Source organism: Marmota monax, unplaced genomic scaffold, assembly GCF_021218885.2.
Source record: "Marmota monax isolate L192 unplaced genomic scaffold, Marmota_monax_Labrador192_F-V1.1 WCK01_AAM20220418_F8-fsc00023, whole genome shotgun sequence".
Lineage (NCBI taxonomy): Eukaryota > Metazoa > Chordata > Mammalia > Rodentia > Sciuridae > Marmota > Marmota monax.
In genome coordinates this window covers 680,287-706,707 of record NW_026692907.1, presented here as the reverse complement: position 1 = coordinate 706,707, position 26,421 = coordinate 680,287, and the positions used below count along the sequence as shown (strand labels likewise).

Genomic DNA, 26,421 nt, shown 5'->3' with positions numbered 1-26,421 from the left:
TCTTGCTGGGGGTTCAATCCCCAGAATCAGCAAAGGGGGAAAAAAATACTGTCTTTTGCATGATTTTTATACTAAGGTTACATCACCTTTATAAAATTGAAGATTCTATTCCGGAGAATCCTCCCTTATTTCCTTTTTATTCCTTTGATTTTTTTAGTTATAGATGGACACAATACTTTTATTTTATTTATTTACTTATTTATTTTTATGTAGTGTCAAGGATGGAACCCAGTACCTCAAAAGTGCTAGGCAAGTACTCTACCACTGAGCCACAACCCCAGCACCCATCCTCCCTTATTTCTAATAGTAGGCTTATCTGTTCCTAGAAGCTTTGGTTAAAAGTTGGCACTTTTTTGTGAGTAGATTCTTTAATGGTCTGGTATTATTTAGGTTTCCAATTTCATCTTGAGTTAATTCTGGTGATGTTTACTTTTCAAGGAAATCATCTGTTTTCACATAAGCTTGCAAATTTATTGACAAAAGATTTTCATAGCTCACTGACAAGTTTCATCTCTACTATATATGTGCATTTCTCTTCTTTTTCATTCTTAATATTGCTTATTTACACCTCTGCTTTTATTTCTCCAAATAATCTAAGGGGTGATTTAATTATCCTTTTACACAGAATGAGCTTTCAGTTTATTGATGCTCTCTAACACTTATCTCCCATTTCATTAATGTATTCCACTTGTTTTTTTCTTCTAATTTCTTCTATCTTCTAATTTTTTTAAAGTATGCTTAGCCCATTAATTTTTAATCTCCATTTTATAATACATTCATCAAGATTATAAATCATAGACTTCTTTAGATGTGGTTTTACCACATGGTCCCTTTATTATCATTCAGGTTTAAATATTTCACAATCTCCATTATGTTTTCTACTTTCACTGATGAATTATTTAGAAGTATATATGTGAGGGGGCAGGTGGCTGCTCTTTTGTTAAGGATTTCTAATTTATTTCTGTCCTTGTCAAAGAACATTATCTATACCATACTGGGCCTCTGGTATTCTCTTTTTCTGTAACAATTTTAATTTTTTTCTTAAGCTCTTTTATGTTGAATATTAATGCTGTTTCTCAGCTTTGCCATAGTTAGCATTTTCCTTATATATATATTTTCCATCACTTTCTCTTTTATTTAACTTTTAATTTATAATTATGAAATAGTATACTCATTCAGAAAATATAGCACTAATGACATTTATGTACTAATCACAGAGATTAAATAGGTATCTATCTATGTGTTGTCCAAAGGAGGACATTTTCTGTGGGTTTTTTTGAAGGGGGGGGTGCATCTGCTGGGTATTGAAAATTGAACCCAGAGGCACTCAAAAACTGAGCCACATCCACAGCCCTTTTAATTTTGAGACACAGTCTTGCTAAGTTGCTTAGAGCCTCATTTAAATTGCTGATGCTTGCCTCAAACTTGCAATCCTCCAGCCTCAGACTCTCAAGTCACTGGGATTATAGGCATGTGCCACCACACCAAACTAAGGGAGGATAATTTAGTTTTTTTAATACTTATTTTTTAGTTTAGTTGGACACAATACCTTTATTTCACTTATTTATTTTTATGTAGCACTGAGGATCGAACCCAGGGTCTCACACGTGCAAGGCAAGCGCTCTATGGCTAAGCCACAACCCCCAGCCCCAGGGAGGATATTTTAAACGTCAAATACATAGCAAACAGATGGAGATGGAAAAGGGGGGGGGGGGCTATTGAATTAAAAAGAAAAGCCAAAATCAGGAGTAATTTTTCACAGTGAAATGACAACTGATAATATATTTTTGTGTTTGTTTTTTGGGTACTGGGCATTTGACCCAGGGGCTATGGTATGAGCTACATACCCAGCCCTTTTTATTTTTTTGAGACAGGATCTCACTAAGCTACTTAGGGCCTCGATAAGTTGCCAAGGCTGGCACTGAACTTGCAATTCTCCAGTATCAGCCTCCCAAGCCAGTGGGATTATAGGTGTGCACCACTGAGCCCAGCCTGCTAATACTTCTTATAGGATACAAACTTGAGAGGAGAGGAGGACATTCTTAAGGTTACACATTACTTTAAAAATAATAACTTCCTGCATCCAAAGATGTCACTTTTTGTTAGATGCATCCCAATACTAAGGATATGGGGAGTGATATGAATATTATAGACAATGAATGAGGTTTTAGCATAAGTCAGTGCAGAAACTATTAATAATTTGTTATGGTACACTGCTGAACTCTTTTGTGATGAACTAAAAGAGAAGAGATAATGCATCCATTGGACAATCAGGCAACTCATATCTAGCACAACAGGTAAATGGGGTATAGGTTGAATATCCTTCATTTGAAAATCTGAAATCCAAAATGCTCCAAAATACAAAACTTTTTGAGTGCCAACATGGCACTGCAAATGAAAAATTCCACACCTGACTTCACATGCAGGCATACTAAAAGTGCTGTGTAAAATGACCTTCAGGCTGTGTAGGTAAGGTATATGGGAAACATAAAGTAAATTTCATGTTTAGACTTAGGTCCATTCTCCAAGGTATCTCATTATATATATACAAATATTCCAAAATCCAAAAAAGTCCATCTGAAACCCTTTCTGGTCCCAAGCATTTCAGATAAGGAATGGTCAGCTCATGCTTAATTTCACAGTCCTGAGTAAAAGAGAGTTACTTTAAGTTTCATGTGAAATAATAGTTTTCAAAGACTTAATAACATTAATATTTTGTTGAATTATAATCCATCTTACTTTGGTGGTTCCTAAACCCCTGTATAGAGTTTGTCAGGATTTGAGGTTCAACTGTGTATTAATATTGTTAATTGTAACAGTGACTACTGTTTATTAAGATCCTACCAAGACCCAAATACTGCTGTTGGATATGTTTTTAACATATTAATTAATTTGAAATGCATAAGTCTATGAGTAAATAGCATGATGCCCATTCCAGAGATTTAAAGGAAAAAAAAAAAAAGGCTGCTGTCTACAGCCATATGACCCTGAACGCTCCTGATCTCACAGAGTAAAAAAAAAAAAAGGAGTTCAACGCATGAGTTGGCCCAAGTCACAGAGCTAGTGAAGTGATAGAACTCATACATTAAAGTGGCAGAGCTATTTCATAGATGCCGCATTCTTGCCTCTACTTTACACTGACTCGTTAATGTTGTTACTTCTCCATTTTGCAGATGTTACCTGAAAATGTCAGTATTTTGCTTCTGACTAGAATATCGGGGTAGGATCAGAACCTAAGCATCAACCAACTTTCATTCTTTCATCAAGGAAACAGTACCCTCTAGTGGCAAATACTTTGTAACCAACAGTCAAAGTTTCACGGGTTTTACACTACTAGCAACAACTTGGGAAACCTGTTTTTATCCTTCTACCATGGGAGTACATGTGAAAATCACCTAGCACAGGCCCCGATCTACACTTCCCCTATGGTTCTTTCCCCCCATTCTCCCAGCCCATTCTCCTTTCATGTAGCCTAAAACCACAAGGGTGTTTTGCTTTGTTTTTTTAGAAACCTATCAAACTACTAGCTCATATTTCTCATTTAAGAAGTCAGCATTATCTCATTTGAAATAATTCCTACAGTTTTTCTGTACATAAACCACAGAAAAGGCAAATTCTCCAGTATGTAATCATCATTTTTATAAGTATATAAAATTAATAATCTTTTTTTAATGCTTATTTATTATGCGCCAAGCAAATGTTACAGTGGATAGGAACCTACTATCAAGTGGGGACAAGAGACAAATTAACATGTAATACTCTGCAACAAGTACTTTATGACTATAAGTGACAAATGTAAAAAGGTAGAGGAAAAGAGCCACCAAACTTGCTGAAAAGGTGTAGGTCAGAAAGTCTGAACAGAAATAACATTTGAAATGTCTCTTAAAAGATGAAATTGCCAGGCAAGAGGGTGCAGAAAATTCACAATATAATAAAAAAATGTGTCAGAAGCAATGAGGAATAAGCACACACAGTGTGGGAACAAAAGGTATAGTGTGCCTGGAACACAGGATGGGATGGAGGAGAAGCAAATCAATGGTGCAGTCAGTAATAACTCATTAAGCTCAATTGAAATCTAGATGCATTATCTATCATCATCATTAATATCATCTCCTCGTCATCGTTGTCATCATCATCATCATCACCATCCATAGAAGTTATCATTTACTGGATCTGTATTAAGTGCCAAACCCTATCCTTACATAATTGCTAAATCTCACATCCCTTCAAGGTATATAATGTTATCTTCATAGAGGTGAAACTCTTAGATTCTACCCCAGATCACTATGATTCCTCCTACACCAGTGGTTCCAAACTTGGTTGCACAACACAATCACCAAGAAAATCCATTTTTATTTATTTATTTGTTTGTTTGTTTATATTGTTTTAAAATAAAGGTTCTGGAATACTACTTTAAAACAGCATGTCTGGAAGGTGGGACTTGGGAACCTATATTTCAAACAACCTTTCCAGTTGTTTCTTAAACAGAAAGCCAAACGGCAGTCTAAATTACAATGCTCCACAAGTGTGCACATGCACATACACATACACCTAGTAATAAAACTCAGATTATCTAAGTGCGAGGTGCCTTATCCTCACAAAATTCTGCAAAAAGGGTATTATAATCCCCACTTTAAAGAAGAGAAAGTTCTAGCTCAGAAAGCTTACAAAATAGCTTCCCTGTTTCAGTCAGCAAAGCAAAGGGTAAAATGAGATTTAAACACAGAAATATCTAGTTCTTCTCTGTCATGTTATGTGGCAAGCAGAATTCTAAGAATGGCTTTCACAGACCTGTCCTTGTATAAACTCACCTTTTAGTGTGGGTGGAAACTGAATATGATGAGACAACAGTGGGTAAAAAGATCATCTGGGGCTGAGGTTGTGGCTTAGTGGTAGAGCGCTTGCCTAGCATGTGTGAGGCACTGAGTTTGATTCTCAGCACTGCACATAAATAAATAAAATAAAAAAATATTTTTAAAAAGATCATCTGGTGGGTCTTACCTAATCTAATCACATAAAGCCTATTTTATTTCATTTCATTTCATTTATATCATTTCATTTAATTTCATTTTTGGTGGGTACTTGAGGATCAAACTCAGGGCCACATGCTAGGCAAGCACTCTAGGACTGAGCCACAACCCAGCACACATGAAGCTTTTTAAAAAGCAGGGTGTTTGGTACAACTGGTAGCAGAACAGGAAGTGAAAGGGATTCAAAGTACTAAAAGGATTCAATGTGGACTGCTGACCTGAAGATGGAGGGGCCATAGGGCAATATGTGCTGCTGACAACCATCAAGAAAACAGACATCTTGTGTTCTTCAAACACAAGGAACTGAATTCTGCCAGCAACTTGGAACCTCCAGATAAGGACCCAACCCAGTCAACTCCTTGATTTCAGTCTTGTGAGACCTTTGCAAATCTAACTAAGAGGTTGGATTGGAGTAAATAAAATGTGAGTTAAATTGTGAGTAAATAAATGTGAAATTTGTGAGTAAGTAAATGCATGTTCGCATGTGTAGTGGCAAACATACTAACATGATATTTACCACTTTAACCATTTGTGGGTTAGTGGCATTAAGTATGCTCATACTGTTGTATGACCATCATCACCATGCATCTCCAAAACTTCTTCATCCTCTCAAACTAAACCTCCATACCCATTAAATGATAAATGCTCATTTCCCCTATACCCAGTCCCTGGAAACCCTCATTCTACTTCCTGTCTCTATAAACTTGATTAATCCAACTACCTAATGTAAGAGGAATCATATAGTATTTGTCTTTTTATGGCTTTCTTATTTCACTTAGGATAACAGCCTCAAGGTTCATCCATGTTGAGCATGTGTCAGAATTCTCCTTCCTTTTTAAGGCTGAATAATATTCTATTGTATTACCTTTTGTTTTTCCATTCATCTGTGTATGAACATTTGGATTGCTTCAACCTCATGAATATTGTGAATAATGCTTCTATGAACATGGATGCATAAATATTTGAGTCCTTGCTTCCAATTCTTTTGGGTATATTTAAATGGTGGTATTTGAAGTCAATCTATTACCTTGAAAATTGATTAAGTAAAAGGAAGTAATCAAGCAATTATCTTACCTATTTGAACTGACTGCATCATTGGGTAACCAAATAATAGATGAAGTGTCTCCTTAAAAAATTATTCCTAGTAAAAATTAAACAATGACAGACTGTCATCATTTTGCAACCCCCAGTGATTTAATGCATGTAGGCACTAAACATCGATGGCTACTAAGATCAATGAGAAGCACTTTATCTCCTGCTAAAAGAACACACCACTGCCTATAGTAGTCTTGCCAATGGGATCAAATCTGAGTCCAATCCATTCTCTGGATGCAGCTGTCAATCTGCAGCAAAAACAGAGGGCAGAGGATCACACTGAATGCACCAGTCTGCAATCAGTAAAATCTATACTATCGAAACTCCTACAGGTCAAAGGCTCTGGATTCTTCAATAGATAAACTCTGGAAAAAAAAAAGCCATCATTTTAAAATAAGAAAAATAAAACTGTAGAATTTAGGGATGCATGCTTAGGTAATAAATTGATAAAGAAATGCAAGAAGTGGCCAGAAATGGTGGCACACATCAGTAATCTCAGTGACTCAGGAGGCTGAGGTTGGAGGATCCCAAGTTCAAGGTCAGCCACAGCAACTTAGCAAGACCCTGTCTCAAAATAAAAGAAAATAATAAAAAGGGTTGGGAATGTGGCTCAGTGGTTAAGTGCCCATGGGTTCAATCCCCTGTACCCATGGGGGGAAAAAAAAAAGTAGGAAGTAGTTACTATAACAGAAGTGATTACTTTAGGAGACAGGTAAGCAGCACAGAGAAAAGCTTCAGGGGCAGCAGGCAAAATCCTATTTCTTAACCTGAGTGGTAGTTACAGGGCTTAATGATTAATCAACTTATATTTAAAAAGCAAAAACAAAACAAACGAATAAAACCAGCGCACTAATTATAACAATGAGACAGTGGCCCAAATCCACACTAAATTCAGCTGTCTCAATACAGCTGTGCCCAGGTCTTGCTACTGAGCCTGTATCAAGCCAAAAAAGCAGTTAAGACAAACCTGAATAGTGAATGAGGTCAACAGCAAGTGCTTAGAAAAGCAATTATACCAAGAAGTCAAAAAAGAGAAACCAAAGTAAATTTAAAAATAAAAAGTATAAGTTGAATTTTTAAAAATCTTTATGCTATCACATATTCACCATCTGCACAAAACAAGCCTGTCTCATTTCTATCCTGTAAATCTGCCACACTTAGACTCCTATCTCAGTGCCACAATTTTTCAGTTATAATTTACCTTCTGAGAGTTACCTGTTGGTTCTACCAAGGATTCATAAAAAAGGCAACAATATGTTAACCAAATATATTCACATCTTCAAAAGTAAAGAGGCACCCTGGATTCAACTTCCAGCACCAAAACAAGCAAAGAAAGGATACAGGGAAAAAAAAAAATGGCAGAATGAAATAAGCATCATCTTGAAAAAGAAAGGGATACTAGAAGCTGATTTACCTACTAGTGATAGAAGCAGACTCTTCTTTAGATACAGTGGAATACTAGAAAACTGTGTCTCCAGTCATGCACTCTTTCTAGCTTGTACCTATTTGGACAGTGATAGAAATTGAATGAGCAATCAAAAGCAGCATGAAAATCAGAGATTTACACTGTCCAATAAGGTAGCCACTAGCCATAAGTGGCCACTGAGCCCCTCCCCTGAAGCGCAGCCAGTCTGAGATCTGCCTTTGGTGTAAAAGACAACACAAATTTCAAAGACTTGCTATGAAAAAAAGAATGTAAAATATCTTATTAATAATTTCTGTATTGATTACATGTTGAAATAATATTTTGAATATATTGGTTTGGACAAAATATTAATCTCACTTTTTTAAATGAGGCTACCAGAAAAATTTAATTATATATGTGGCTCAAATTATATATGTCCTATAGAAATTACATATTTCTACATATGCTACACACACACACACACACACACACACACACATTATTAAATAGCATTGAACAGGAAAAACCAAGTGGCTAACATGGGGATTTCTCAGAGTTTTTTTACTGTTGCTATACAACCAACATTACAACTCATTTAATATTTCCCCTTGTCCCTTACCTGTAAAAGACAGGAAGCTAAACTAAATTTGGACTTCCACGATTCCATCAAAATACATCTTTTTCTGTCAAAATTGGTTTTCATAAAAATGAATAAAATACTCACTCTTAGTCTAACGCATCCTCTGCGAGAGCCTCTCATCATTTTGTCTTTGGACTAAAAAAAAATAAATAAAACATTTGATGAATAAAAAGTTGACAGATCAATTGTTTTTAGAATTATCTGGGAATAAAAAAATGAGATTTATAGTACTATCCACCCCTTCTGCCCACCCATTTTCCCAAAAGAAATCATTTACTGATAGGGGAATTACAGAGTTTTAAATGAAAATGGTTTCTATACTATAAAAATTAACCTAATCATAGAACTTTATATATACCTTTAATGTAACATATTACACTGTAATTTTCCTGTCCCTTAATTCTAGCCCAGTGTTTCTCCTATTTCAGTGAGTTAGAGAATCATCAGGAAGGCTAAGAATGACCTAGGTGTTTAAGAATTGTTCCCAGATGATTCCAACAAATCAGGGAGGCCCACACTTTGAAAAACATTGCTTTAACTTCACCTATTTGCAATTCCCCAAATGGCCGACTTTTTTGCCTTTGTGACTTCTCATCCAACATTATTCAGCTTGGAATAGCCTTGGCCCAGATTTTCTGCCTTGCTGTCACTCATCAAGCACCTTAGCTTGCTTAGATTTGGATTTCTATCCCTGGGCTCCCAGTCTCCAGTAGCCTGCAACACCCTGTGGCACATTCCTTTGAGGGTAGAAATAACATCTTGACTTGTGCTTCAAAACAGTGTCTGATACACATTAGGAGCTAAAAACACATTTCCTGATGAAACACTGCTTATCCTTTATGTCACCCTCACTATACTGAGTCAAGCAAAGGCTGTTATGCACAACAAGTACAGTGCTGACATTCAGTAAATATTCCTAAAATTAAACTGCTCATGCATAACAAATTTAAACTTTAAATAACCAAAATCCAACAAATATTTAATACTTAAACAACTGGCATTTTTCTGTACTCCACCTACGTGAAGAAGAAGCAAATCAAGCTGATATTGTATGACTATGTTTTATAGACAATTGTCCCATTTGAAACTCCAGATGCCCTGCCCTACACATCCAAACTCTTGAACCAAACTCAGGTTCACAAGTGATTACTGAGGTATTAAGAAGTCTTCTTATAATCCACTTATAAATATAAGAAGGACTTAACACAGGTTAGAAAAAAATTTCTCAAAACCAGCAGAATCAAAAAGAGTTCTTTACTAATAACACAGCTAGTGAAAAAAAAAATACTTAAGAAAAATATTCTTTAAGCATTTTAGCCCTCTAACTGTACCCTTACTTACTTATATTCCCACCAAAAATACAAAGGCAATATACAAAAATAATAACAATCAGGTTAGAAAATATCTGATAAGGTTGGAATACAAAGTAAACTCCAACAAGTTAAGAGCCACATATTCATCCTTGATTCTTTTCCACCATAACACAATTTTTTTAAATTTTTTTTTTTAAAGAGAGAGTGATAGAGACAGAGAGAGAGAGAGAGAGAATTTTTTAATATTTATTTTTAGTTTTCGGTGGACACAACATCTTTGTTTGTTATGTGGTGCTGAGGATCGAACCCGGGCCACACGCATGCCAGGTGAGCGTGCTACCGCTTGAGCCACATCCCCAGCCCACAATTTTTAAAATAAAATTACAGGGGCTGAGGTTGTGGCTCAGTGGTAGAGCGCTAGCCTGGTATGCGTGAGGCACTGGGTTCAATCCTCAGCACCACACATAAGTAAAAATAAAGATATTGTGGGGCTGAGATTGTGGCTCAGTAGTAGAGTACTCACCTAGCACGAGCAAGGCCCTGGGTTCGATCCCCAACACCACATAAAAATAAATAAAGATATTGGGTAAAAAAATTAAAAAATAAAGATATTGTGTCCACTTACAACTACAGAATATTTTTTAAATAAATAAATAAATATTACATTAAACAGAAATAGGTAGACAGGTCCCAGTGATGATACCACTATTTGGATTACTAATTAGAAAACACTGAAAGGGATAACTGAAAATGATTAAAACAAATATGACCAGGAAATAACCAAGAAAATCCAGAATGATGTGGAACACTCTACAAAATAACTGGCTTAAGACTCTTATAAAAATGTATGGAAAATGTAGGAAAAAAGACTAGCATGTAAACTATTTTAACAAGTACAAAATGCTTTAAATTCCAAAAGGCTCCCTACTATGAAAAAAGATATGGGAAGGCAACAATGAGATTTCAACTTTTCCATCTGGAGCTAAAAAAAAAAAAAAAAAAAAAAAACTGGACACACCAACTAAGGAGGCAGGAGCAGGAGGACCACAAGTTCGAGGCCAGCCTCAGCAACTTAGCAAGGTCCTAAGCAACTTGGTGAGACCCGGTCTCAAAAAATAAAAAGGGCTTAGGGATATGGCTCAGTGATAAAAGGCCCCTGGGTTCAATCCCTGGTACCAAAAGGCAAAAAATAAATAAATAAATAAATAAATAATAATAATAATAATAATATCTTCCTTCTGATAATAATAATAATAATACCTTCCCTCTGATTTTCTTGGTTATTTCCTGGTCATATTTGTTTTAATCATTTTCAGTTATCCCTCTGATAAGAGGGAAGGTAGGGAGGAAAAGATCATTCCAAACAAAGGAACACTATCAAGAAAGAAAATTTACTTTCCTACTCATAAGAAAGTAGTCTTATAGACCAGAGCATAGAGAGCAGAGATGAACACAGAAGTAAGGGTGAAAATAACATTACCAGGATCAGATCCTAAATGGTCTGAAAAAAATACTTAGTAGTTAGAAAAATTTAGTTTTGTTCAATAATTAATGGAGAGCTAGTGAAGATTTATTTACAAAGACAAAAACATCTTCAAAGTTCTATTTTAGAACAATAGCACTAATAAATATGCGAACCTGTGAAAAAAGATAATAACAGCAGCAGATTCTCTCATTGATGCCCTCTATGTGACAGGCACTTCATATACAATAAACCTCACAAAATCTTGCATGGTAAGAATTCTGTAAACATTATAAATCAAAGTGAAACTAGGGAGACCGAGTAAATTACTTAATAATGCACAAATAAAATATAGCAGAGTTTGATACAGCAGGCACAATTTGAAAAGGCTGCCGCTGCCCTGCAAACAATTCTCCTAGACTGTATCTGCACATTAATATCCTCCAGTCCTCAATCTTTCACAATTGGCACAGGGCAGGCCCTCTCCCTCATTCTCTCCTCACTCAGGCCTAATGTGAGATTAAAGGAAAGCTAGTATGACAATATCACCCAGAAAGAGTGTCAAAGGGTGGTTATCTAGCCAAGCTGACTAATCACAGGACCCACTATACCCCATAAAGCAGGACAGTATTTCCTGGGGAGTTTATCATTTGAAGTTAAAGAAAGAGCTCCTTCCTATCTGCTCCTGAAGCTGTAAAGATATGGATGATATGGATGCCACACAAGCATAAAAATCATGTGCCTTGGATGTGAAGAAAATGACAACTAAACCCTACATGGTGAGAGAAGCAGAGAGGTGAGGAAGAAAAGTTCCAGCTGCAGGCAACCCCTAGCTACCCCTGACAGCAAGCCTGCCCAAGGCTGCCATTCACTAAAGACTAAGTTCTTGATGAATCATAGTAGTTTCTGATGATGAGAGAATACTAGCTGACAGTCCAGTCCTTTCTACTTTTTGAGACAGGGTCTTGCTAAATTGCTGAAGCTAGACTCATTCTGGCAATCCTTCTGCCTCAGCCTCCCAAATAGCTGGGATTACAGGTATACATAGAGCCCAGCTTGTCTGGAAAAGTTTTGCAGAAACATATTTAAAACTCACTAGGGAAAATTAGCTTACCATTTAAATTAATTCTACAACCCTTTTATAAAGCAAAGAATGCCATCCAAACCCGTTATATAAGACATTTACACTTTTTATTTGAATGTTAATTTTAATTTGCTTAAAATAAATTTGTGTTACAGATCAAGCAAGAGTCTCACCTGCTTGCTCCAAATCTCTGACAGCTATATGTGATGTCTCTGTCAGAACTTACTAAAATATAGCACCCCTTAATTAAGAGACCTATTATTTGTATGATAATAATGTATGCACATGCGTCATCCCTTTTCCTTCAGGGCAGGGTATCTAATTCATCCTTATATCTCCTCCCATCCAGCATCCCTACCACCCCTTTGCAAAGAATCTACATTTAGAATAGAAGACAGAGAGACAAACCCCCACAGACACAGTCATCTGATCCTTGACAAAGGTACCAGAAGCATGTGCTGGAAAAAAAGACAGCCTTTTTCACAAATGATGCTGGGGAAACTGGTTATCCACAGGTAGAACAAAGAAATAAGGTCCTTATCTATCACCCTGCACAAAAGTCAAGCCAAAATGAATCAAAAACCTAGGAATCAGATCAGAAATTATGCAATTCCTAGAAGAAAACACAGGGTCAACATTCCAACTTATAGGCACAGACAACAATTTCAACAGACCCCTAAAAGCTCAGGAAATGATGCCATGGGCTAATAAATGGGATAGCATCAAATTGAAAAGCTTCTGCACAGCAAAGGAAACAATTAAGAATGTGAAAAAAAAAAAAAAAAAACTACAGAATAGAAAATCTTTGCTAGTTACTCTTCTGACAGGATTAATACCTGGAATATATAAAGAATTCAAAAAACTTTTTTAACATCAAAAAAATAATAATCCAAATAATAAATTGGCAAACTAAACATACACTTCTAAAAGAAAAAATATTTGGCCAACAAATATATAAAAAATGTTCAACATCTTTAGCAATTAGGGAAATGCATACCAAAACTACACTGAAATTTTATTTCACTCCAATTAGAATGACAGCCATCAAGAATAAACAATAATAAATGTTGGAAAGGATCTGAAGAAAAAGGAACATCTTTAAACTGTTGGTAGGATTGTAAATTAGTATATCCACTATGGAAATCAATATGGAGATTCCACAAAAGACTAGGAATAGAACCACCATATGACTCAGCTATACTACTCCTTGGTATTTATCCTGAAGAATTAAAGTCATCATACGATAGTGATACATACATACCCATGTTTATAGTAGCACAATTCACAATAGCCAAACTATGGAACCAGCCTGGGTGTCTATCAACAGAGGAATGGATAAAAAAAAAAATGTGGTATATATTTTATATATAATGGAGTTTTATTCAGTCATAAATAAGGATAAAATTATGTTTTTTATAGGAAAACAGATAGAACATGAGAACATTATGTTAAGTGAAATAAGCCAAAGGTCAAAGGAAGTCAAAGGTCATGTTTTCTCTCCTTTGTAGAAGCCAGAAAGGAAAAGGGAAAAAATGGAGGGGTAGGGGATGATTTCATGAAAATCAAAAAGAGGTCAATAGAGTGGAGGAAAGGAATCAGGGGAAGGGAGTAGGAGAGGGAAAAGGGCAATACTGGGGAATGATACTGGCCACATCGTGTTGTTATATTGTGTGCACATATGAATATGTGACACTGAATCTCACCATTTTAACTATAATGCACCAATAAAAAACAAAAAATTAAAGGGTTAAAAAAAGAATAAACATCTAATCAATTGATGGTAAAAGTGGGCTGGGGATGTGGCTCAAGGGGTAGCGCGCTCGCTTGGCATTCGTGCGACCGGGTTCAATCCTCAGCACCACATACAAAGATGTTGTATCCGCCAATAACTAAAATAAATATTAAAATCTCTCTCTCGCTCTCTCTCTAAAAAAAAAAGTTTAAAAAAATTGATGGTAAAAGGCATGTAGAAAATGAAGGTGGACAAATGTCAAAAAGGTTTCTCTGCTTTTCATATAAATGTAAACACTGCTTCAGCCTGGAGATTCATGTTAGTTCATTCCAAGAGCATAAGAGGTTGTATTCCTAGTCAGTGTTGCACCTTAGACCATCCACTCCTGTTAGACAAAAAGGCACTGTGCCAGGCAAACTAACCTATAAAGATAGAAATCATGAGAGGCTGGCTGGCATAAGTGTAAGATAGATGGGAAAGGGACAGGAAGCAACTTTGCAGGATGATAGCAACACTCTTATGTTTTGACCTGGGACACTGGTAACAAGCTTGTAAACAAATTCCAAGACTCATCTAAATATACACTTAAAATCTATTTTTTATTAGATATAATTATACCACAAAAAATAAAGGAGTCACACTTGCCAAAATTCCACAGAGATGCACTATATACAATAATTATAAAATAGTTAATGACAGCAATGACACGCATCCTGAAGTCTCTTTACTTTAGAGGATGCAGACTCCATAAGCCATTCTCATAGCATTGAATATCCTAGGGAGTATTCACTACTTTTCGCCTTGTGGGTTCTTAATCACACAAAATGCCATCATGCTGCTGGAAAGATATACCAACAAAACTTTGAGGAGTTATAGACCCAAAGTACTGGAAGAATATTCCCCCATCACTCACCCCTCAAGTTATCACAAATAACTCTGTCAATCCTTCACTCCCTAGTATAGATAGCCTTATTTTGAGCATTAGATTTAGTGATTAATCACACTACAGATTGTGCCTTAGGAAATGAATTGAAACAAGGTGAAAGTTATGTTGGGGGTCCCTCCATGACCCTGGGAATAAGACTGACCTCCCTTCAAGAAAACAGGAAAAAATGTGTGTGTGTGTGTGTGTGTGTGTGTAAAATCTCTTAAGTTGGAGATCATGCGTCTCATTGTCAATGTCTGATACCATTAAATATCTATAACATAATTCCCCTCGATCTGCTGCTGCTCATAAATTTGGCATTCCATATAGCCCACTTTCAGAGTAAATGCACTAATTATTCAGACAACTGTACAGCTTAAATGCAGTCTTCTCAACAGTGATATTTCTTGTTATGAATTAACAAATTGAAATACAGCTTATGTAGTAGTGAACACAATTACATTTAGTGAATATTACTATGTCAAAACACTCTCATAAACCTTAGCTCTTTGTTATCATTGAGTGCTTATGTGCCAGACAGTGTGCTAGTGCTTTAACCACTGTATACTTCATTCTCATAGTGCTTTTATGATTCAGGTTCTTTTATTACAGCCATTTTATAACTGAGGAATCAGAAAAGTTTAAGTAACTTGCCCATGGTCTCATAGACAGCAAAGAGGAAAAATAGGATTCAAATCCAGGTATGACCCCAGAGGCACACAAGCCTGTGGCATTTATACAAGTCATTACACACCTGGTTAATCTCAGTCTTCCTTCAAAGCTTTTCTGAACCACAAAGGCTGATTATAAAATGAGCAATCCTTCTGAATTCAGTCAAGTAAATGTCACCCTGTGAAGCTCTCAGCAGTTCTGAACTCTCTGGTATATCAATCCCTAAGTAACAAGATCACATAGGTCTACATATATATGTGTGTGTGTTTATATATACATGTAAAACATATTTTATATATACATTATACTTTTTTTATATTAACTATATCATACATGTAATGAGGTCTGGGGTAACCATGCACATAATTTAATAATACTAATATTTCTGAAGTATAACATTATAAATATTTATACCAACTGTAATAAAGACTATAAACAGCCACATATCAGTTCAAGACAGGCTTTATTTCCAAATGAGTATATCATAAATTTAGAAAAAAGCTTTAGGACGTCAGAGCTTTTAAGGATTTCAAACTTGTGGGTAAAGAATATGAACCAGTATCTTGATCTATGGCCTATTGCATTGTAAAATGCCAAATCTTTCACTGTTTAAAAAGGACAATTTTATCTTCAATTCAGAATTCCAGGCCAACAGATCAGTGAAGAGAACAGCTTTCACAGGTTTAATTAAGGACAACCATGATGACTTAAAAGTTTCTGTTTTGTATCCTTTATACAGTTAAATATTAAATACTAAATAGCAGCCCAAGGTCTGCAAATTATTTGTAGTACATCAGTAATATATACTGGACCTTAAAGCAGATTTTCTTTTTTTCCTCAAATATTGCCCAAAATACTAAATATTGATTCATGTTTTTTCTCAAGAGTTGATTGAAGGAAAGGATAGGGGAGTGTTAAACTCCAACTGGTTTGTGCTTGGATATTAGTACTTCCTTCCACCAAACTGTGAAATTATAATAATTTACTATCATTCAACTTCACTTCTTTATCAAAAACTGCCTGAGGGTCTTTTTTTCTTTATTTGGAAAAGACTAAGTCAGGGCCCAAAATACAATTATGAAAAGAAAACAAGAAGAGCACTACAAATATCTGAAGAATATAGGAAAATGTGTGTAACACACAAACAAAAAATGTAGTTGGTAAGAACAGAACACCATGAAATTTCAGAGGCATTATTCTGATTCCAAGACTGATCCTACAGAGCCTAATTTAGAATGGGGCCATGTTCAAAAGCTCTTTGTTCAAATTTGGAGTTTAGAACTCAGAAAATATTTTTGCAAAGAAAGTGCTAAATATGATTCCAAGATAACAAGGAAAAGCATTTGAAATACAGTATGTACATATCAAAAGACAGGGTGAAATGCTATAAATTCAAACACTGTCTAAGAAATTAATTTCTTAAAGAATATCTCTCAGAAGTTGATGCTTAAGAGAAAATTATGAGGGGCTGGCGTTGTGGCTCAGCAGTAGAGGGTTCGCCTAGCCTACGTGAGGCGATGGGTTCAATCCTCAGCACCACATAAAAATAAATAAATAAAATAAAGGTATTGTGCCCAACTACAACTAAAAAAAATATTTTAAAAAGTTTTGGGGGGCTGGGGGTGTGGCTCAGTGGTAGAGTGCTTGCCTAGCATGTGTGAGGAACTGAGTTTGATTCTCAGCACCACATATAAATAAATAAAGGTCCATCAATGACTAATAAAATATTTTTTAAAAAAGTTTTGGGGGCTGGGATTATGGCTCAGTGGAAGAGCACTTGCCTATTTGTGTGAGGCACTGGGTTCAATTCACAGCACGGCATATAAATAAATGAATAAAATAAAGGTCCATCAACAACTAAAAAAAATTTTTTAAAAAAGAGAAAGTTATGAGAGAATAAGAAAGCTCAAGAATTCCAGAGCTATGCCAAACTGCTTATGAAACTTTTAAGGACTTGAGAAGTTAATGACCTATAAAAGAATTATATTTCACTTTTATAATCAGGGGAAAAGTACTTTTTCAAAAGGCAATTTTAAAACACCCATTCTTTATCAGTTCCAATTTTACTTCAAAATGTATGAACTTCTAGGAAAATAATGAAGGCAGAAGCTGAAAGTTAAAATGCAAGTACAACATGGTGGATCAGTAATGCAGGATGTTTCCTATCAGAAATTGACATTTACTCTCCCCTTCCAGGTGACTATAATTCTAAAACAAAGTTTTCTTTCTTTTTTCTTTCTTTGGCACCAGAAATTAAACAGAGGCACTTAAGCATTAAGCCACATCCCCAGACCTTTTCATTTTTTATTTTGAGACAGGGTCTCACTAAGTTGCTTAGGGCCTTGCTAAATTGCTGAGGCTGGTATTAAACTTGCAATCCTTCTGTCCCAGCTTCCCAAATCAGATGTTACATGTGTGTGCCATCATGCCCAGCTGATTATGAGATGTTTACAATAGACAAGGTGAGATATCGTGGTGGTTTATATGCTTACAGTGGTAGCAAAAACAATTGAGAGGGGCTATGAGGCTTAATGAGATGACACTATCTGCTAATAAAGAATATATATAAAACAAGCCAGGTATGGTAGTGCACACCTTTAATCCCAGGAGGATGGCAAATTCAAGGTCAATTTAGTCAGGGCAATTTAGTGAGATCTGATCTCAAAGGGCAAGGAGGGCAGGGGTGTGGAGCTGGGGATGTAAGTCAGTGGTAGGTATTTGCCTAGCATGTAAAAGGCTCTAGGTTCAATCCCCAGAACTGCAAGAAAGAAGGGAGGGAAGGAGGGAAGGCAAGAACCTAGAAAAGAGATTAACACATAATAGGAGGTTTTATTACATTCTTTAGCAAAAATGACTACAGCTATATTTCCAATCCCACATCTCTTCTAAAAACTTGCTATTTACCTATCAAGAAGCAGATTCTGGGGCTGGGGTTGTAGATTAGTGGTAAAGCACTTGCCTAGCATGTGTAAGGCACTGGGTTTGATTCTCAGTGCTACATATAAATAAAGAAATAAAGGTCCATCAACCACTAGAAAATAATATTTTTTTTAAAAAAGTATAATCTGCATATCTTCTCCTTGCCTGTTGGTGAGTCTTTGTTACTGCTTTAATTAAGAGAGTAATATCCAGCTAAGCAGAACCATGGTAGATAATATATCAGTCCCGCTTTATCCATGGCTTCTCTTTGAGGTTTCAGTTACTTGTAATCAACTACAGTCTGAAAATATGAAATGGAAAATTCCTGAAATAATTCCTAAGCTTTAAATTGTACTCCATTCTGAGTAGCAAGATGAAATCTAATGCCTTCATGCTCACCTGCAACATGAATCATCCTGTTGTCCAGTTTAACCATGCTGTATATACTACCTGCTCCTCAGTCATGTAGTTAGCTGCCAGGGTTATCCAATTATCCAATCAACTGCATCACAGTGTTAATGTTCCAGTAACCCTTACAAAGTAGCCTAACCTACTCAGCCTATGTCATTCGCCTCACTTCATCTCATTAAATAGGCACTGTAGCATCACACACTATCCTAAGAAGGGTGAATACAATACAATATTTCAAGACAGAGACCACATTCACATAAATTTCATTACAGTACATTGTTATAATTATTGTCTTATTTATACCATAGCTATTGTTATGTCATTATGCCTAATTTTCTAATTAAAATTTATCATAGACTATGCATAGTTTAAAAAAATTATATATGTAGGGTTTGGTTTTATGTGCAGTAATCCACTGGGATTTTGCAAAGTACCCTGCTCAGATAAGGGTGAACTATTTGACATATTAGTACTACTATCTCTTTCAGCATCACAGAGAACATAGGAATCTTAATCTCACAAAGCCAGACGTTAAGGTTTAGTTTTTTGGGTTTTTTTTTTTTTTTTTTTTTTTTTTTTTTAATACTAGGGATTGAACTCAGGGGCACTCTACCACTAAGCTATAACCCCATCCTTTTTTTTTTTTTTTTTCTTTTGAGACAGGATCCCACAAAGTTGCTATGGCTGGCCTTAAACTTATGATCCTCCTGCCTCAACCTCCCAAATAGCTGGGATTACAAGAGTGAGTCACCATGCTCAGCTGATTTGGATCTTAAATGAACACAAAGGTTCATATGCTAAAGGTCTGGTCACCATCCTATTGCACCACTGGGAGGAACCTTTTAGGAGTTGGGAGATACTGGAGGAAAGTTTGGTCATTCAGGCATGCCCTTGAAAAGAATGTGCATTCTACCATGCACTCCCTGCCATGACTTACGGTCTCACCACAGTCTCAAAAGCAAAGGATCCCCCACGGACTGAAATCTTCTAAACCATAAACCAAAAAAAATTTCTTTCCTCCTTTAAGTTGATTATCTCAGGTGTTTTATCACAATGCTGGAAGGCTAATGAACAAACCATATAAATGAGATCTGGACCTAATTAAGTAAGGTTGAAAGAAAGTGTTATACCTTGTTCATTTGCCCACTTGACTATATAATATAAAATGGTATAATAAATTATATAGAAAAATTTTAAGATGCTTTTAAGGTTATAGATTGTCATGTATAAAATGATTCCATTTATTTAAAATATACATACATATGCATTTAAACATAGAGTCATATGAAAAACTACTCTCCAAAACAAAGACAGTGAAATTTTAGGTCAGACTTTTCTTTTTCTTTCTTTTTTTTAACCCCCCTCAGTAACTGGGGATTGAATACAAGGTTGTTCTACCACTGAGCTACATTCCCAGCCCTTTTCTTATTTTTCATTTCAAGATAAGATCTTGCTAAGTAATCCATGAGGGCCTCAAACTTGCAATCCTCCTACCTCAGCCTTCAGTGTCACGGGAATTACAGGCATGTGCCACCATAACTGGCAGAACTTTAAGCTTCTTCCTTCTATTAGATATACCTTTCACTATTTTTTGAATGTTTTTCCCTTTAATTAAGAACAGGTTATCATCTTCTCAGGAAGAGTAAAACTACTGTTTTAAAGTTTTAAAAGAAAGAGTAACCCATCGTCATATACTACAGAGACAGCTCTAAGATTAAGAGTAAAAAGGTACCCACTAGGTTTAGCAACAAAGTTATCACTGGAAACTAAGATAGAATTTTCAATAACATAAAGAAGTTAAAAAAAAAAAAAAAAAGACTTCTGAAGTGCTGGGTGCAGTGGCTGCACACCTGTAATAACAGCTGTTTGGGAGTCTTAGGCAGGAAGATCACTAGTTCAAGGCCTGCCAGAGCAACTTAGTGAAACTTGTCTTAAAATAAAAAGGGCTGAGGATATAGCTCAGTGATACAGCATCCCTGGTTTCAATACTGAGTACCACAAAATAAAAAAAGAGAAACAAAGAAGAAAGAAAAGAGAAGGAAAAAGGGAGGGAAGGAGGGAAGAAGGCAGGGGATTGAACTCAAGGGCACTTGACCACTGAACCACATTCCCAGCCCTATTTTTTTGTATTTTATTTAGACAGGGTCTCACTGAGTTGCTTAGCACCTCACTTTTGCTGAGGCTTGTCTTTGAACTCGAGATCCTCCTGCCTCAGCTTCCCGAGTTGCTGGGATTACAGGTGTGCACCATCATACCAGGCGAAAATTCCATTTTTTTTTAAAGGCAGTCTAGATTAGTCTAAGAAGGTAATTCTTTACAACAAAATCAATAAGAAGGAAAACAACTGATTGGGCTGGATGTTTATTTGGTTTTCTTTATTAGCAGTAAAGGGAATTTAATTCTTAATCTAAATCACTTTTGTATTGTTCTAGTTCTAGTTGGGATTACCTATTACCTAACTATTAGAAAATCTAATCCCACAACAATTGCCACATATAGAAATGGCATATTTAAGATTAACAATTCTATTTTGGTGGTACTGGAGAATGAACCCAGCACATTCTGCCTCTGAGCTACATCCCCAGACCTTTTATTATATTGTAGTATATTTTATCATATTGTATTTTTTTATTTTTTTTTTTTAAGGTGTAGTTGCATTTTAAGGCAGGCTCTTAGCAGGATTTTAAGGCTGGTCATGTACTTAAGATCCTCCTTTCCTCAGCCCTCCCCACCAGTAACTAGGATTACAGGCATTCAGCCAAGTTCTAAGATTAACAATTTGGGGCTAAGGTTGTGGCTCAGCAGTAGAGCGCTTGCCTCACACCAGTGAGGCCCTGGGTTCGATCCTCAGCACCACATAAAAATAAATAAATAAAAGGCATTGTGTCCAACTACAACTAAAAAATAAATTTAAAAAAAAAGATTAGCAATTTTACTTTTTATCTTTCAGAAAATTATTACCATCAACAAAACTGCTCAAAACAGCAAGAAGAACTGACTGTCTGATTTTAACCAAAAGATCCCACACAGTTCTACAGGTTCTGGATAATTAATCAGAAGTCACTGCTATTTATATAATCTCAATCAGGTTTTACATAGACCACAGAAATATACATATTTACTATTAGTATATTCTGTAATATTTAGAAGGCTATATAAACTAGAATTCCAAGTGGTCTTCTACATCTTAACTCTAAGCCTAATTTGAGGACCCTGGACATTCTATTCACTAAAATAATGTGTTACATTGTAGGGCTTGAAGATTATAAGGTTCAGTACAAACTGCCACCAAGGAGATTACAAGCCTGTTGTACTGTTAAAGAATGTACTAGAGATACGGTTGGTTAATTATAACAAATATAAATTAATTAAACACCCAAGAGAATTATGAGCTAGGCTAAGAAGTTTTAGGAAAGGGAAAAATCAAGACTAACTGTTGTATTCAAGGAAAATGAAAGATACTCAGACAGAATGGCACAGTCCTACTCTAGTTTATATAACCTTCTAAATATTGCAGAATATACTAATAGTAAATATGTATATTTCCATGGTCTATGTAAAACACAGCAACTCAGGAGGTTGAAGGAGGAGAATCTCAAGTTCAAGGCCAGTGTCAGCAACTTAGCAAGACCCTCATCCTCTTAGTGAGACCCTATCTCAAATTCATAAATAAAATGGACTGGGAATGTAGCTCAATGATAGAGCACCCCTGAACTCAATCCCCAGTACCAAAATAAATAAAAATAAAGCAAGCAAGCAAGCACCTCTGGTTTTAATCCTCAGTATGGGGGCAGCAGGATTAGGAAAAAACAGAGTGAAATTTTCACACATTTCTTCCCATTGATACCACTTATTACCACAGAAGATTTCTTTTCAGAGGATTTAAATTTAGAAATAATTTGGGGGGAGTAGGGCAGGGTGGAGGGGGCAAGTACTGAGGACTGAACTGAACCCAGGGTCGCTTAACCACTGAACCACACCCCGAGTCCTTTTTTATGTTTTATTCTCAGACAGGGTCTCACTAAGTCCTTAGGGCCTCGCTAAATTGTTGAGGCTAGTCTTGAACTTGAAGTCCTCCTGCCTCAGCCTCTCAAGTCTCTGGGATTATAGGTGTGTGCCACTTTGTCCTGCAATATAATTTTTCTTTAACAATTCTAAAGCTATTTTATCAGATTTGTACACAGGTTGAACATCCTTAACCAAAAATCTGAAATCCAAAATGTCCCAAAACCTGAAACTTTTTAACACAAACAGGACTCCACAAGTAGGAAATTCCACATCTGACCTCATGTGACAGGTTGCAATCAAAATACAAGCCCACTAAAAGTATCAAAGTTAACTTCAGCTTATGTGTGTAAAGTGTATATAAAACATAAATTAGTTTTATTTTATATACAAAATATCTTGTGATACTCATACAAATACTCCAAAATCCCCCAAAAATCTGAAATCCTAAACACTTCTCGTCCCAAGCATTTCCACCAAGGGATACTCAACCAATATTAAAACATGCCATATAAGCTTAATAAAGACAACATTTGCAGGGTGTAGTGGTGTACGCCTGTAATCCCAGTGACTTGGAGGCTGAACCGGAAAATCACCAAGTTCAAAGCAGGGTTCAGCAACTTAATGAGGTCCTAGGTAACTTAGTGAGACCTTGTCTCAAATTTTTTAAGTTTATAAAAGGCTATAAATGTGGCTCAGTTGTTAACCACCCTGGGTTCAATCCCCGATTCAAAAAAAAGAAAAAAGAAAAAAAATTGATACACTCCAGAGTAGTTTACTTAGAAAAAAAATAAATTTACTTTTAATTATTTGATAAGAATGGCACTGACATCTTTCTAGAAGAATCTGAGACTACTTCTTTCATATATTACTTAAACTTAAACATTTCAAAAACCTAAAATCCAAACATTAAATGGGGATTTCAAAAAATCTTCTAGACTTGCTAAAAACTGCCAAATAACACCTAAATGTGTTTTGACTAGCAGTGGTTTTAAAATGCAAAGTCATCATGAATCTCTTCCAGTGTGTGATGGCAAAGAATGTGATTTCTCTAATGACTCCTTCTACAAAGAATAATTTTGAGTGGCACGAGTAACTTACTAATTCACTGTTTCTCTGAAAAATGTTACAAAAAAACAATACAAATCAAGAAAAAGGGTTAAACATGTATGTATAATGACTAAATAAAACATTTTATAATCAAAATAGTTCCTCATGCTATTTAGCCTTTAACTTGTCTTTAGTTATTCCTTTTTCCAGTTCCCAAAGCCAATGTTCTAAATCTTTTCTATTCTCAAGTCCGGACTCTTCCCTCACTTTAAAATAATAATAATAATAATAATATTTATTTTTTAGTTGTAGTTGGACACAATACCTTTATTTTCTTTATTTATTTTTATGTGGTGCTGAGGATAGAACCCAGGATGGGCCTCGCACATGCTAGGGAAGCGCTCTACCGCTGGGCCTCAACCCCAGCCGTCTTCCCTCATTTTTAACATGGATCCTGCTATAACTTATCCCTACAACGTTTAAGCATATTCTTAACTTTAAAGCCCTTCCCCTCAATTCCATATGGCTCTCTGCCCTTTCAGCAATGAATCATCCTGAATAATCCACATCTATTGATCTACTTCTTCCTCCTATTTATTCTTCAAACCACTCCAATCTGTCTTCCACACCCACCCCTCCATACAAACTGCTTTCACTAAGGACATCAATGTTCAAGTTGATCAATCTAGTAGATATGTATTAGCCCTTATCTAATCAATCCTCTCACCAGTATTCAGGCCAACTTACTATCCCCACCTTGATTTCCATGACAATCACATTCTTCTGGCTTTTCTCTTTTATCTCTGGTTGTCCCTTTTCATTCCCCTATTCAGGCTTTTCTTATGACAATCCCTTACATAAAGTTTTGGTGATTTAAAATTATGCCATAATTTCTCCTTTCAAAAAGTAGAGACAACTGGGTACAGGGGCACACTCCTGTAACCCCAGCAATGTAGAAGGCTGAGGTATGAGGATTGCAAGTTTGAGGCCAGTCTCAGCAATTTAGCAATACACTCAACAACTTAGACCCTGTCTCAAAATTTTAAAAAGACCTGAGGATGTAGCACCCCTGGATTCAATCCCCAGGACTGAAAAAAAAGGGTGGTGGGGTGTTGAGAGCCACAGCCAAAGGGGCCCCAGCAAACTTCCAGCTGCCAGCAAACTACCAGCTGCCAGCTGATGATTGGCTCAAATCGGCCCCAGCAACTTCTAGCTGATTGGCTCCTCTGCGGTGATGCTCATTGGGCTGTTTCCCCGCCCTTTCAGACCACGCAGCTGCTCATTGGGGGACTTTTTTTGGCTCCACCCACACGACCCAGCCAATGGGCCTCAAGAGCAGGAGGAGTGGGGGAGGTGGAGAGGCTTGGGAGAAGCCCATGGTGGCAGTTGGGCTCTGAGGGTTTTTCCTGAGGAGCTGTGTGGTGCGGTGTGTGGTTCTAAAAATAAAGTTCGTTTCTTTTGACAAGTGGCTCCTGAATTGTGCCCAGCCAGACTGCGGCAGTGGGCAGCGGTAAATCCTCCTTCTCCCCCAATGTGCCCAGTGTATAAAATTCCTTCCCACAGGAACATGTGCTGAACTTAATGACTAGTTTCTAAAGAATAGAATAAGGCAAAAGTGATGGTCTGAGAACATGTCATGAAAAGTATGGAGTCATCGTCCTTGCTCTCACTTGGATTACTCTACCTGGGTGAAACCAGCTGCCTGTCATGATGACATCAAGTAACCCAATGGAGAGAAGCTACCTGGTAAGGAATAAGGCCACCTTCCAACAGTCAGCAAGAAACAGGCTTTGTGACAACTGTGTGAATCACTTTGGAAGCAGATCTTCCAACCCTGGTCAAGCCTTTCAGATGACTAAATCCTGACTAATGTCTCTTTTTTGGGGGGTGGAAAGGCACTCTGGGGATCAAACCCAGAGTCTCATGTACTCTTCCACTGAGCCACATTCCCAACCCCCTGACTAATGTTTTGACTGCAATCATGAGACCCTGAGCCTGAACCATTCAAGTCTGACACAAACTATGAGATAATAAATAGTTGTGGTTTATAGTTAATAAGTTTAAGAGGAATTTGTTACCAAGCAATAGATAACTAATCCAGTGGTGTTTTTCAGTGTCATAACCAAAGATCTATTCTTCACAGTCACTCTCTCCAGTACTCATATATAAAAAACTAATATTTATATGCAGCCCAGATTTTTGTACTAAGCTCCAAACTATTAATACATCTTTATTTCAATTTCAATATACCCAAAAGCAACCACCTTTCTCCCAGAACCTCTTATCTTCCCTATTCATCCAGCTCAAACCAAAAACTTGGATGTCATCATCCTCCTCTTCCCCTTTCACTCACTTCAATCACTAAGCCCTGCCAAAAAACAATCTCCTCAGTAACCACAGCATACTTTAAAAAATACATATTTTGCCTATAATCCCAGTGAGGCTAAGGAAGGAGGACTGCAAATTCAAGGTCAGCCTCAGCAATTTAGCAAGGCCCTAAGCAATTTAATGAAACCCTATCTCAAATTAAAAAATATAAAGGGCTAGGAATGTACCTCTGGGTTCAATCCCCAGTACAAAAAATTAATAAATAAAAATACATTTTTCACCTAAATCTATTGATCAGTTTTAACCTCACAGAAAGAAAACCAGTTATCTTATGCCTCTTGATTTGATAG

The 26,421-nt window shown here is 36.4% G+C and overlaps 1 protein-coding gene across 4 annotated transcripts in view; it reads right to left on the bottom strand.

Moving 5' to 3' along the window:
* Osbpl9 (oxysterol binding protein like 9) overlaps positions 1 to 26,421 on the bottom strand; it is a 142,752-nt gene that overhangs the window by 109,032 nt on the left and 7,299 nt on the right. For all 4 annotated transcript variants that reach the window (XM_046450942.2, XM_046450943.2, XM_046450940.1 and 1 more), the window contains exon 2: positions 8,255 to 8,305. In XM_046450942.2, coding sequence (XP_046306898.1) covers positions 8,255 to 8,305 — 51 coding nt within the window. The remainder of the gene's footprint in view (positions 1 to 8,254; positions 8,306 to 26,421) is intronic.